General features: G+C 39.6%; 1 protein-coding gene across 1 annotated transcript in view; it reads left to right on the plus strand.

Moving 5' to 3' along the window:
- WWC3 (WWC family member 3) overlaps nucleotides 1-14,412 on the plus strand; it is a 244,438-nt gene that overhangs the window by 88,318 nt on the left and 141,708 nt on the right. Inside the window, exon 3 of the mRNA XM_019523856.1 lies at nucleotides 7,375-7,484. Coding sequence (XP_019379401.1) covers nucleotides 7,375-7,484 — 110 coding nt within the window. The remainder of the gene's footprint in view (nucleotides 1-7,374; nucleotides 7,485-14,412) is intronic.

The raw sequence follows: 14,412 nt of genomic DNA on the forward strand, positions 1-14,412 counted from the left end.
TCCCTTTCTTTAATTGTCACCCATCCTCCATTACAGTGGTTTTCAGCCCTTCAAGCCCCTCCCCTCGCCCGCCCCCCACCCCCACCAAATGCTAGCTCTTAGTTGAATCATTAATATTTGGCTTTGGAAAAATAATAGAGCATTCTTCTGCTGCAAACAGTTGAAAAGGCCACGCAATAGGTCAGAATGATTGACACTGTGGATTCCTATTTAAAATCCCTGGGCTTATTTTGTGAATCATGTATAGATGTTTTCATACCTAACAGTGCTAATATTGCACATAACTCTTCAGGATCTCATGTCACCCTGGTTGAGGATTACTGCTTTATTCTGTGACAGTGATTTAAAGTACATCTTCCTGAAGTTTTAAGATCTATGGATTAAGGCTCTTATACTATGGGAGGGGTAGAATACCATGTGTAGGTTTTCTTTATGAATAAGGTGTAGTGTGTATAAGTGTGCATGTCTCAAAACCTATTTCAAAAAAATCTTGTCTATAGCCTGATACTTTGGGAACCAATGTCTAGACTTGCTTGTGTAGCTGTAAACATGGTCTCTCTAGAACAAAACTATCAATGGTAGTTGATTTAATTATAGTCATTAATGAATTAATGACTATAACTCATAATTGAACTGAATTCCTGAGAAATCAGAACTATTTTGGCAGTATTTTGCCTTCTCAAGTTTTAGACAGATTAGATTACTGAAAGAATATCTATGCTGTTCCATAATGACAGTTTTTCTTAGGGAGTGCTGAAAATGGGTGGACTATTTTTGCTAGAAATGGGTAGAGCTATATGAAGTAACATATCTACTGGTAATGAAAAATTTTATAGTGGTAGTCCTAGAGAGCATTTTACGTTAAAATGCTGTGAATGTAATCTGTAAAAGTTTCTTATTTTATTAGATTTTAACTTCTTACAGAAAATTCAAAATCAGCACCCATCTATAGTTGTTAAACTCTAGTTACTTAGCGTAAATAGTTTACTCCTGTAGAACCTAAAATTCATAAGACTTCCTGTTTATCGTTGCTTTTCCTTTTGTGGAGGAGGTAGCATGTACTTTAGAGTCTACATAACGTGTTGTTGTTATAACTTTAATTGATAATGTTATGGGTTACTGGCCCAGCAGGTTCAGAAACATGTGCTTTGATATGTGTAAAAAGCATCAAATTCTGCATCCTAATTTTTAAAAGCAAAAGAAAACATTAGTATTAATTATGCATGTCACTTACTGCTGTACAAAGGACATTTGGAAATCATGACTAAGATACTAAGTAGGATTAACTATTTAAACCATAAATTATTAATAAATGATGAAGTACTTTATACATTTAAGAATAACTGTGTGTGACTTCAGGTTGCATATCTGTTTTCATATTGGGAGTTTCTAAAACTATTGCTTTAGCAATGGTGAAAATACTATTTTAGAGAAGATGGAAACAATTATTTTATAGTCCACAGTGTCTAGCACAGATGCATGCATGCTGGTCCTAGACGACTGGTGAGAAAACTGTTAGTATAGAACAGGGGTATTCAATCCCTGGCGTGTGGGCGAGGTCTGGCCCATGGAGCCATGTAATCCAGTCTGTTGGGCTTCCCCCCAGGTCTGAAAATGTGGCAGTGGGTAGCAGTGGCAGGCCTGTCCCTTTGACTGGGGAAGAGCCTCATGGCCCAGGTGGTATAGCCCCATGGGCTTGACTGGACATGCCAGGTAGGGCTGTGCAAAGCTTTGGTCTCTGATTCGATTCGGCAGAGAGTTGACCCGATTCCGTGGCCGAATCTCCAAATCCGAAATGAATCAGAAGACCCTTTAATCACTCCAAATTGAATCAGAACCCTCTGAATTGATTTGGAGAGATTCAGAAAGATTCAACTATTCGGACATAGACACAGCTTTGAATGTTTTTTCTACATACCTCATGATACCAGGTGGCTTGTGAATGCCAAGATGCTGGGGTGGACGGAGCGTCCCACAGGAGCGTGGCGGGGAGGGGGCGTCCCTAGTGTGCTCGGCAGCCAACCTGCAGGTGGACAAGAAGTACTTCCAGTCCACTTCTGGGTTGACCACTGAGCATGTGGGGAGTCCCTCTGCACTCCTGTGGGACACTCCATTTGCCCCACCATCGCAGCATTCACGAGCCGCGCCTGGTACCTTGAGGTATATAGAAAAAATATTTAAAGCTGTGTCTATGGGCACATCACTGATTCTCTGTATCAGCACTGAATCTTCAGATTCAGATTCGGATGAATCAAATTGGAACAGTCATCCGAATCAACGAATTGAATCACTGTCCCAGGTTTGGGCCAAATCCAAATCAGATACGGCCCATTTCACACCCCCCCTAATGCCAGGGCAGTGTGGGGCTGATGTAAGACTGTGCAGGGTCTGATCCTGACTCATGAGGCTGGGTTGAGGTACTTCAAGACCTTATCACAGTGAGCAGGGCTGGCTGCAGGTGGCATGGGGCCTGATCTGGGTGGGATTCCAACTATTTAGTCGGTCTAATAAGAGATATCACATGTACGTAAAGAGTCTTGTCTTCCTATCTCCTTAGACCAATACAGCCACAACCAGCGCCCCAGAAATACATGCTTGTAATTCATGAGATAATTTCTATTAGTGTCAAAAACATTCTGAATTGTTGTGATCTTTCTGTGTTCTTTGCAACAAAGGAATTGCCCTATTTTTTTTTTTTTTCAAAGCTATGAGAGCATTTTCTGATGGGTGCCTTGAGTCTAAAACTGTTGAGAACCACTGGGATAGACAAACCATTTAGGTTTAAATGTACACATTTCAAATATTGGGATAAAAAGAGAACATGTACAGGTGAGAGAAGTCTTATTAGTTCCTTGTATTTTTAAAAGGAGAATATTTTTCTTGTACTGTATATAAGTACTACATAAATAATAAAGCATGTTAATGCGAAGGTGTGGGAAAATTCCCTCTTCATCTGTTTCTCTCTTGTAAACTGATAATTGCATAAGGACTTGACGAGAAGGATCAGAGATTTAATATAGAACGTGCTCTGCCATTTTTTTACTTGGAATGTTTGTCAGGCTGAAAAAGTTTGGAAATTATGAAGTATTTTACTCTTTTCCTTTTAGCCTAGAGTAATATATTTCAGGCTGTCTTGCGGGGAGGGAGGTGAGGAATGTCAGTCAGGCCAGAATTACTTGGGGGGATATTCAAAATTAGGGTTAATTAATGAAAAGCTAGTGTGTTTAACCACCTGATGGATGATTTCATTCAGTAGTAAAGTGTCCTTAGATACTGTAGTTATTTCCTCTGTAGCTTTTCTCCTGAATAAATGTAAGTGCAGGAGCTGACCACATTGGTTTCCATGCTTTGTGTTGATTTGCCTTAGCTATCATAAATATTCTTATATGTTAGGGGTAGTAAAGCCTTTGGATGTTCAAGCAAAGGCATATTGATAAGGAAGGACTACCCCCTCCATATATATCTTTGGTGAAACCAGTGCTGAAATACCGTGTCTCTGAGATGTAATCAGTAAAATGTTGCACTCTGAGCTAACTCATATCATACCATTCCACCTTCCCCTTCCTGTCTAAAGCATCTCGGCCTTCCCTGCTTTGTATTGAGGGCTACTCTTTTGCTCTATTTGCCACAGCCTTGGATATTAAGAGACAATTTTAAGGGTCAAATTTGGTGATGAGAGTAACTCATAGAGCAGCTAGAGTGCTGTGGAGCAGGGAGCAGAAAAATAGTGAAAAGTGGGGACTGACATCCTGTGACCTGCAGATAGACTCAGCCTGTGAAGTGGTTAGATTGATCCTGGGAAGGGTGGCACTGGGGATTGGGTGGCATGTAGCCACACTGAGTTGCCTGTCCTGTTCACTATCCTGCTGCTCCCTCATGCCTGTGCTTGTCTCTGCTGCAGAGGGGCCAAGTATCTGTAGTGGAGGCAAGCACAGGAGGCTTGAGTTCTCTACAGGATGTCGATTTGTGGCAAGGGGCCCAAGGCTGCAAACTCCAGTCCATGAGGGAAAAACGTGCCAGCCCCTGGTTTGGAGTCATGTGGGGTATGAGAGGGCCCACCATTTTAGTATATCAGGAGAGTGGAAAGGACCTTGAGGATGCCCCTTTTTAAGTTGGTATCCAGGGCTCGTGGTCTGCTCTGCCCCTTCCCCACCAATTGCATTACTGCGATGTCTGTTGTAAGTGTTCATATATCAGGATAAATGTTTCAAATGGGAGAGAGTACAGAGAAAAGCTATAAGAATGGCTTGAGATCTGCAGCATAAACTTTACAGTGATGGATTTGAGGAGCTTGGCATTGAGGGATAAGTTGAATAGTTTCTTCCTACACCAGGAATGGATATTTTGGAAACTAAGGGTTTATAAACATACATCATATGAAGACATACCAAGTACCAGTAGTAAGAAATTTCCAAAATTTAAGCTTGAGAAATTTAAATAGAAAGAAAGGTATGCATTTTTAACATTGAGGGTAATTGAGTACTGGAGCGAGCAGCCCACCAATGGACATAGTAAATTCTCTCTTGCTTTAAGTCTTTAAACTAAGTTTATGCTTCAAAGAAAATTCAAGTAAAAATTTTGGCTTATGCAAGAATTACTGGGTGAAGTTTAAGTGTCAGATTAGAAGTTACTTGTGATCCCTACTGGCTATGAAACTAAATAACTTATGGGCTAGGGACAGACATTCAAAAAGCCTGAATTGATTCAGATCTTTGCAGGTTAGTTTAACCTGGCTAGGCTAAATCAGTTTTGTAACTGGGCAGACATCCCAGAAATGCAGGCACATGCCTGCAGTGGCTCAGGCTAGAAGCCGGGGGTGCTAGAGCAGCCCTTCTTTCCTTCCACAGCATGGAGCTGAGTGGGGTGTGACCAGGCTCGGGCAGGACACTGTGATTAGCCCAGCAGGGAATTGATAACAATGTTTACCACAAATTAAGAAAACAGAAGGACATTACCAGCTACTTGTTGATTCTACTTGTTGATTCAGTAGGAATCATAGCCAGCATGTGGTCTGCTAGCTAATCAGTGCTTTATTTTTCTGTGGGAAATTTTCCATTTCTAAAAATTCATTGTTTCATAAAATTCACTAGTAACAATGAATGGAGACCAATACAATATTAGGCAAACTTGGCAGTTTAAAAGTTGTAATTAATGTTTTTTTCAGGTTATTATCCCTAGGAGGGGTATGAGAGAGTACATACACGTTTTATTGATTTTTAAACGCAAGGGTAAATACCCTCACATAATATTCCAAACCAAAAATCAAGTTATGAATTCACCTAGTTGGCCGTGCAGGTCAAATCAAAATGAAAGCATGGCATATCTTGCGCAGGTCTTTGGGTCTGCTAAAATTAGTGTGTCAGCAGTTTTCAGTACCTTCACTGTTTTTTTCTTAAATTTAAACAAACAATGTAAGGGAAGTACGTGCTATTGTGTATTGTCTTTACATTTTTACAAGTATTCCAATAAAAATAATTTCTTTTTACATAAAGCTTTGAATTTGTTTGAATGTGACATTTAAACCTCATGAAGTGTGCTGTATTTAATTTTTTCGTAATCAAATACTTGTGGCTATTGGGACATAAACTTAACATGGGGTACTCTTTTAGTATTGTTTACTAAATATATGTCAAAGAAACATGCTAAATCAGATCACGCTCTATTTAGGGCATTGAAAAATTTTCCAGAAAATTTTTTAATTCAAAATTTTCCAGAACATCCATATCTCTCTAGCTAATACACAGACATCTCCTCAGCAAGGCAGAGGGGAGGGGGGAATTCCTGCTTAGCAGGGAGTGGTGAGGGGGCGGGGGTAGCTGCAGCCAGGGAGCAGAAGGGACGGGCCAGCCCTGCTGTGGAACAGAGAGGCCTACCTAGCCCAGAGAGCATGCTGGGATGCTGGGAGTGTCTGGTTTGTCTTAAACCAGCAAGAGGTCAGGGACAGACGTTCTATAAACCAGTTTGAGGTAAATCAGTTGTCTGATACTCCATTCAACCAGGTTTATCTCAAACTAGTTTCAGCCATTTTCAAACTGGTTTATGTTCACTGAACATATATTCTGTTACAGGCTTAAACCAGTTTCTGATCACTTAAACTGGTTTATTTGTAATATCTGTCCCTAGCCATGTGGTCCAAATCCTCATATTTGATAGGGAAGCATAATTGGCTATTGCATGTTTATATACTAATCTAGAAATTGCTCTTATGCAAGATGTGGTGAGTATGCTTCATTTAAAGTACGTTAAGTTAGAACTGACCTGTCTATTGAATGCTTATATTTATAAAATTGACCATTGAACTGAATTCTGTAAATGTCTGAAAAAAAATGATGAATTGTCATGTATTTTGTTTATAATAAAGCATAGATTTTTTTCCCCCTTTGTAGCTGAGTTCATTGAATAGTTAGCTCATTTAAAAAAACAAACTTTTACCTAGAAACTCAAGTAAAGTGATTGATTAACTGGTTAGTGGAATGATTCTTTAGAAAATAAATATGGTACAAGTCTCAGACATTTGATTCTATCCATCTTTTTCTTTTCCATTGTTTGTCTTAATTTTTTCTATAGGTTTGATTTTTGAGAGCAGAACAAATGTAGAATCTGTGGTGTATGGAATATTAGGAAAATGACACTACCAGTACTCAAATAAATGTTAAAAATTCTTTATTTTATTTATTACTGTTGATCTGTAAAGTAGTAGCTGTAGATGTGGTATGATATTCAAAATATTTAGTTAGTATTGCTTTTACCAATAATAGAGATATTTATATCCTTTAATCCATGAATATCAAAACACGTTTAACATCTTTAGTGATTTCCCCTCTTCCCTTCATCCCGTCCCTTTTCCCAGGGAGTGTGGTGGAATAGGTTGTCTTGTTTTGAAATTATAGTACTTCACAAATAGTTGTATATGGGCAAATTTGAAAAAGGCAGAAATGTATATTTACATTGGAGCTTCTGTGTGGATTGCAAATTCTGCTTTTTTGACATTTTGAAAACTTGGAAGCTGTAAATTCCTAACAGTTGTCAGGAGTGGTGAATTCCAGCTCTGCATTTACGTTGTTACTGCCGTATTGGGAAAACTGGCAAGGCTACATACCATCATAATTAAATCATTAAACACAGAACTTAAAGGGAAAAGTTGTCTTACCTGTTTGGGGAGTATCTCTCAGCACACATTTTTACAATGAAATTTTCATTTGTAGTTTATTGTCAGTGTCACTCTAGCAATTTATATATCTTAACTTGAGTCAAATTGTAGAGGTGGTCTAAATTACTGTTACCTGTTCTGTGAGACAATAAATAAATAATAATAAGAAAACTTAGTAGCCTTCATTGCACATCCTGAATTTATTTACATGTATGCTTTTACAGAATTACAAAGCCATTAACATTTGCTGACTGTGTTGGCGATGAGCTTCCTTTAGGATGGGAAACTGTTTACGATCAACAGATCGGAGTTTATTATATGGACCACATAAATCGTGAGTAGAAGTTTGATTTACTTTTATGAATATTCACAAGCAGATGTTAGCAGTAACACCAAGTACATTTATGATGATACTAATTTGAATTTCAAGTCACTCTGAGAATTTGGGCAAGTCTCTTCTTGCCATGTCTGTTTCCCCATCTTTCAAATGGGGATAATACTTTCCTCTTATAAAATGTTTTAACATCTGTGGGTGGGAAATGGTGTTACTGTGGCTAGGTGACATGCAATGTTCATAACTTTATCTCAGAAAAAAATACTTATTCAGAAAGAATTTTCAACGTGGACATTCCCAATCAATACTAAAAATCCTTGTTTTCGTAGAAAAGTATTGAGGAGCTGTGCGATACTCCAGGTGTCAGTGTTTTCATACTCAGTTTTGTATATGTGTTGAACCTTTCCTTTCCTTTTTCATGTCCTTTTGGCAAGGTATTCAGCAGATTTCATGAATTCATTGGAATCTGACAGGGCAACACCATAAGTGCTCCTGATGTGTCCTTGAACTTTGACCTCTGGGCTGCCTTAGTGCCTGTGCTACCCTAGCCCCTGTCTTGTATCTTTTCAGTACCCATAGTTGATTCTCTTGCCTTTTAAAAAAACAAACAAAACAGCCCGAGAGTGCATGTGGCATTGTTTCACTGTACAGTAGTAGCTAGTTAGCAATTTTTTGTCTACTATGCTTAGAATGTTGTAACCATGATGGTTTGGGAAATGTACAGGAGGCAAGGGGTTTTTGTGGCATCTTTTATTGGACCAAGTGTATATTGGAGAGATATTAGGCAAGCTGTTTGGCATAAAATTCCTTTCCTGAAAGGTTGTCCAACATCTTTCTCAACTATACAGTTGGTCTAATAAAAGATATCATAAAAAACCTTTTCCTCTCAATTTTTTAACATTATTCAAGGATATATTTATTGTAGCTTTTTATTTAAATCAGAATTCTAGTCCCCTGCTAAGCACTGAATATTCTGTTCTTATGCATAGCTAAACAGTACAGTGAGACAGACAACTGGATACTGACATTACAATTTTAGAGAATGGAGGAAGAAATATTTCCATCGTTGTTGCTGTTGGACCTTTGCTGAGCTTCATATCATGTCTGGCATACTTGTCAATTGTACTTTTAAAGTATATGTCTTATCTTTACAGCTTTGTACTATTGCTGCTGTTTCTGCAGTGCTGCCATTATTAAGCTTCTTATCACTGAATGAATGCTTTCAGTATTGTGGGAACTGGCAGCTAGCATGTGGACAGAAGAGGAGGATGTAGCAATACAAGCAGTAAAAACAATGGTCCTCACTACACAAATGACTTCAACACTATTTGCTAGTCAGTATTAAATTTAAAAAAAAATTTCATCTGTGAGGCAAACTTCAGAATTGCTTTGCATATTTTTGAGGGTTTTTTCAGGGTGATGATTGTTAAATAAAAATACAGTTTTGTTGTTGTATGGAAGACTTCTCCCCTCCCCTCCTTTCCTCCATTTAAAACAAAGACCCAAATTTTAAAAATCTTTAAACAGTCGTTAATACAGTCACTGTAAGTATAAATAACTTAGCCAACAGTTCAAGGGAAAAATCAGAAGTCAGGTATTAAAGAATATTGTTAATAATTTTCACTTAGGCTGTCCTGAACCCTTTTATTTGTTACCGCTGAAAAATAATAAAAGATAAACTTTTCATCAGACTTCAATAGTGAATGTGATGCCCACATGCTTGTTCTAGTCACAACCATCAACATGCATTCTGTATATACATATAGGATACTTAATTCAGGATGTTCCCATTAATCTTTTTTTTTTTTTGTAAAGGACTTAAATCATAGTGAGCTAGGTGAACCTATGGTTAAAAGGGCTAATAAAACCCTACCATTGTATTTCTAACATACCCAGCGCCCCCAAATAAGACGCATCTTAGTTTTAAGGAAGGCGGCAGAATGTAGGGGTTAAAAAAAAATTCCAGAGTTATTGCCATATGGCTCTGTCCTTGCTCCTAATCTTCAGCTCGCTCACCCTCCCTTTCCTGTTCAGGAAAACCTTTTCACAGCTTAATTGACTGCTTTTGCCTGAACAGGAAAGGGAGGGTGAGTGAGCTGAAGGTTACATCTGTCCCTGCTCCAATTCAACTATGAAAGGGTTAAAGCTGTATCTGCTGTTGAAGACTAGACTCTGTCCCTCCTTTAAGCAGCTTCTGGGGGTATGAGGAGAGAAGGAAAAGAAACAGGAGCAATTTTATAGCTTCTTCATGCTTCTATTCTGCTCAGAAAAATCAGCTTCCAACTTAAGACATGCACCCCAATTTTGGAGGGCTAATTTTTGTGGAGTGCGTGTGATATGCAGGTAAATAAGATAGGGATAATGAGTTTTGATAGGAATAATAGTCATTGCCCTATAGAATAAAATTTCTTAATTTAGATTTTCAAACTTCTTTTTCTTTGTTCCTACTAGTGTTAGGAACTGGAGCAAAGGTAATGAAAATACAGTCTATGTATAAGATCAGATTAAGAAAATTTGTCAGCCGACTTGCAGCTCCTTCTTCACACTTCTCAGCCATCCGAGGCCATGGAGAGCCAAAATGTGAGCTTGATTGGGAGGAGCTGATGGGGTAGTTGGTTATAGGTGTCAGAGTTCATCTTTTTACCTACTCCCTTTCATTACCAGAGTAGATGTAGCATTCTTAGCAAGGCATAGGCAACCTTTATTTCAGCTGTGGGCCAGAATGATCCAGCTTAGGTATGAGATGGGCAGGGGGAATGCTAGGACCTGGCTGTTGCTGCTGCATGTCTCCAGAGTGGCATGGGGAGAACTCTCACAGCTGATGCTTGTCTCTGTGGCAGCATGAGAGCACCTGTAACCAAAACATCCCATCTCTGAATGCTGCTGAAGTCCCATATCCATGGGCCGGATCCAGGGGTTCATAGGCTATTGGTTACCGACCCCTGTTCTAAGCTATAAGTCAGGGGGACAGCTACTTCTCCCTCTCCCTATCATTTCTGCTACTGCTGAGCTCTGTTCATAGAGAGGGGAAGATGAGATTTTCTCCAAATGGGTTGTAGAGTGGTAAAGATCAAAGGGGTATTCGAAGAGCTCTTCACAATGAGAAATAATATGGGGCAGAATTTCCCAAGTGGTATACTAGAAAAATTGCCTTAGTGGGCTAATAGGTGAAAAGGGGAGAGAGGGAATTTTGGCCAGACTAGGTTAGAGTTAGTTGTAGAAGGGAAGTAAGCAGAAAAGTAAGTTAAAGCTAGAGAAATGGAGATTTCATAAAGGTTTATATTGAGAAAATCTTTATGGAATATATTTCCTTACTTAGAAAGACTCAGTGCCATTAATTAAGCTGCAAAATTGGCCTCTTGCTTAATAACTAATTATCTGTGAACCACAGATTAGTATCTTAAATGGTAACTGGGTGTTTGCTACAGAATGAGTTTGCTGTCCCTAGAATAATGCAATCCTTGGATGTCCAAAGGGAATAACACCGTAGAAATGTTGAGGTGGTGCTTTATTAGTATATAACATTCATGAAACTTGCTACAAGAAAACTTTATCTAGTTTTAAACTGTGGATACCACAAAATGTTGAAAAAGCTTGCATTGATGCATTCTTTTAGGGGAAAATAGGGTATTAAAATGGGGGTAATGCACCTACATTGAGCATAGACATAGACAATGACAGGATTTTTTTGAAAGAATCTGTTAGTCAAAAATTCTGAGAGACCCTAAAAAAAGTCACGGTAACTTTTGGGGGTTTGTTATCCAGTGGGAGAATAAGACTGGCTGCTTAGACCTTTTCTATCCTTACTTAATGATTCCTAGTTATGTCCTGCATATCAGCTGGAATTTAGATTATTAGTGGGCAAAATAGTAGAATTGTATGTAAGAGTTACAAGGAATACTGGAATAAGATACAAGACCAGCATCAAATCAAAGGTGTTTAAAATTATGCAGGAACCTTTCACACTGTGTAGGTCCCAACTTCTTTTGTTACCTGCACCTATATACTAGTCCTGACCTGTATCTTGTCCTGTTACTTTTGGATTTTGTTGATGTGGGCATAAGCAGGCTTGACTCTTGTTCCACCACTGCTTAAAAAGTGTCATTGGCTTTCCACCACAAAATTCCTTCCCTCTTCCTCAGTGTCTTTGAGAGCCGTTGACATCACCTGTAACCAGTTGTGGGAAAAACATATTCCCTGCTTTAGGCTGTCTTGAATGATTATAGCAGTTTCAAACACTTAAGAAGGAACTAAATTAGTGACTCTACTTCTAGACTGAATAGACTGTAGTACTTTCCCTTTTCAGTTTCTGTATGGTAAGTACTACAGTCTATTCTCCGTACTCCATTCTCTATATTTATGCTAGGCAAGAGTAGCCTATACTTTCACAATCCATAGAAGAATGTCAGCATTCTACAAAGAAGAAGCTTTTCTGTCTGAAAGATGCTATATGCTGACAAAGCCTTTTCTAAGCATGTGGCAGGTGGTGAAGCACCTTCTTAATTTAGAGCCTCCTCTTGGGATCTGTTCTCTAGGTTGAACTCTAGGAAGAGTAATTTATTGTGATGTGATTTCTGTGCCATCTTAAACATTTTCATTCTTTTTTAATTCATGGATATCTTCTAGTTTTTTTTAATTATATTTCAAGTCATTCTTAAATAATACAGCTCCTGTTTTCTTTGTGGCAATTGTTATGATTAGTTAGAGGAGGAAACTGTAGTTTTTAATTTCTTGGTTCCTGTCATTAAAATCATAGGCATAGAGAAATTAGGGTTGGAAGGGATCCCCAGAGGCCTGAGGAGGGATCAGTCCTATCCAAACCATCCCATATAAATTATAACTTAAACTTCTCATAAGACTGCTGTCAACCTTGACACAATGTAGGCCTAACACGCTAATCTGCCACAGATAAAGCAGGGAACCATGGCAGCCAATGTCCTGCTTCTACGAAAAGTTGTCAGTACATGCTCGAGAGATCCCAGGTAGAGGGCTATGCACCCTGCTATAGAGGGAGGCAAAACCCCCCACAGTCCATACCAGTCTGACCATAGGGTAAAATTCCTTCCTGACCCCAAATGTGATTAGTCTGATCCTGAGCAGAGGGGCAAGACCCCTTAGCCAGGAACCTCCAATTTTGGGCCCAGCAGGAACAGTGGCACACCCCAGTCAAAGTCCCCAACCTTGGCTGTAGCTAATGCTTAGTGCCTCTGGGAAGGCTTAAAAATACCCTGCCACAGCAGAGAAGTGGTGGTGGTAGTGGAGTGGGGGTTAGGGACAACCAGTAAAGTCCAGAAGCATGGGAGATATTCATAGTAGAACATGAGCATAACTATGCCTAGATCATCCCTGACTCCAGTGTCTGTACAATCTCTTCTGGAACACCTCCAGTGATGGAGAGTTCCCAGCTGCCCTAGGCAGTCTGTTCCACTGCCTTGCTGTTCTAACAGTGAAGAAGTTTTTCTGGATATCCAATCTAAACTTACTTTGCTGCAACTTTTAAGCCATTGGTATGTGTCCTGCTTTCTGAAAAGGTGTTTTCCCGCTTTATGGCAGCCCTTCAGGTACTTGAAGACTGCTATCATGTCCCTTCATAAGCACCTGTTCCTCAAGCTGAACAATGCCTAGTTCTGTCAGCCTCTCCCCATGTGTCTTGCCTTCCAAGCCCTTGATCATCTTTGTTGCCTGCCTCTGGACCCTCTCTAATTTCTCCATAGCCTTTTAAAAGTGTCTTGTCCAGAATTGTATACAGTACTCCAGCTGACGCCTAACCAGTGCCAAATAGAGGCACTATCACTTCTTGTGTGTTGTATCTAATGCTTCTATTGATGCATCCCGGCTACATCATAATGCAGACTTCTATTGAGTCTGTGATCTACCAAGACTCCCAAGTTTTTTTCCTTAGTGCTGCCAACCAGCCAGATGTCACCCATTTTGTATTTGTGTTTTTAATTATTCCTCCCGAGGTATAGCACTTTGCATTTGACTGATGAGCTTCATCCTGTTATTTGTAGCCAACTACCCAATCTGTTCAGTGCCTTCTGAATTGCATTTGTATTCTCCAGTGTGTTTGCAATATTTCCTTTCTCATCATCTGCAAACTTGCTCAGGAAGCTTTCTGTGTCAACACTCAAACTGTTAAGAAGCATGTTGAACAGCAGGGGGTCCAGAACAGGCCCTGTGGCTTGCCACTTGAAACCTCCTGCCATTCTGATGTGGACCTTGTAGTGGGTTGTCAGTTCTTTATTTTCTGGGCAAACTTGTGCCTCAGGACACAACATAATTCACCAATCAGCAACCAGCCAAATAAAGTAAAGAGTTAACTTGCACTCTGTAGTTCTTTTCTGGACCTGGAGAGAGTGCTCTGGCTTGGTGCTGCAGACTCTCTCTCTCTGTCTCCCCGCCCTGATAATTAATGACAAACAACTGGGTAGGGGTATCAATAAGAACAAAAATGTATTAAATAACAACACAGTAATCAATGATAATTACAACTACGTGCAATTACTAATAATACACTATCAACACTATCCCTAGTTACCTTACACAGGTGGTGCTAGAGAGCAATGATGGGTTCTCTCATTCTGCATCAGCAGCAGATGCAGGCAGCACCACTCACACAAACACCAAACAGAAGAGATATCGGTGCCGTGTACCCTCACTCCACACATACTAGACCAAGTGCCCAGTGATTCTCTACCATTTGCTTCTCAGACTTGAGGCACATGCATACACTGAATCCCACTAGCTGTTGGCTGCCTGAGCTATCCAACCGTGACATTCAAGGTGCACACCTCTCACCATTCCATTCAATCTATAGGGAACAACCGCAACCTCAGGCTGGAATCCCACTTGAGTCAAGGAACACATTGACATCCACAATACAGTCCGCAGCAGGCAGAGAGCAAACTGTTCTTTTTATGCAGACTAT

This window comes from Gavialis gangeticus, unplaced genomic scaffold (genome assembly GCF_001723915.1).
Source record: "Gavialis gangeticus isolate Ggan-Ray unplaced genomic scaffold, GavGan_comp1, whole genome shotgun sequence".
Classification (NCBI taxonomy): domain Eukaryota; kingdom Metazoa; phylum Chordata; order Crocodylia; family Gavialidae; genus Gavialis; species Gavialis gangeticus.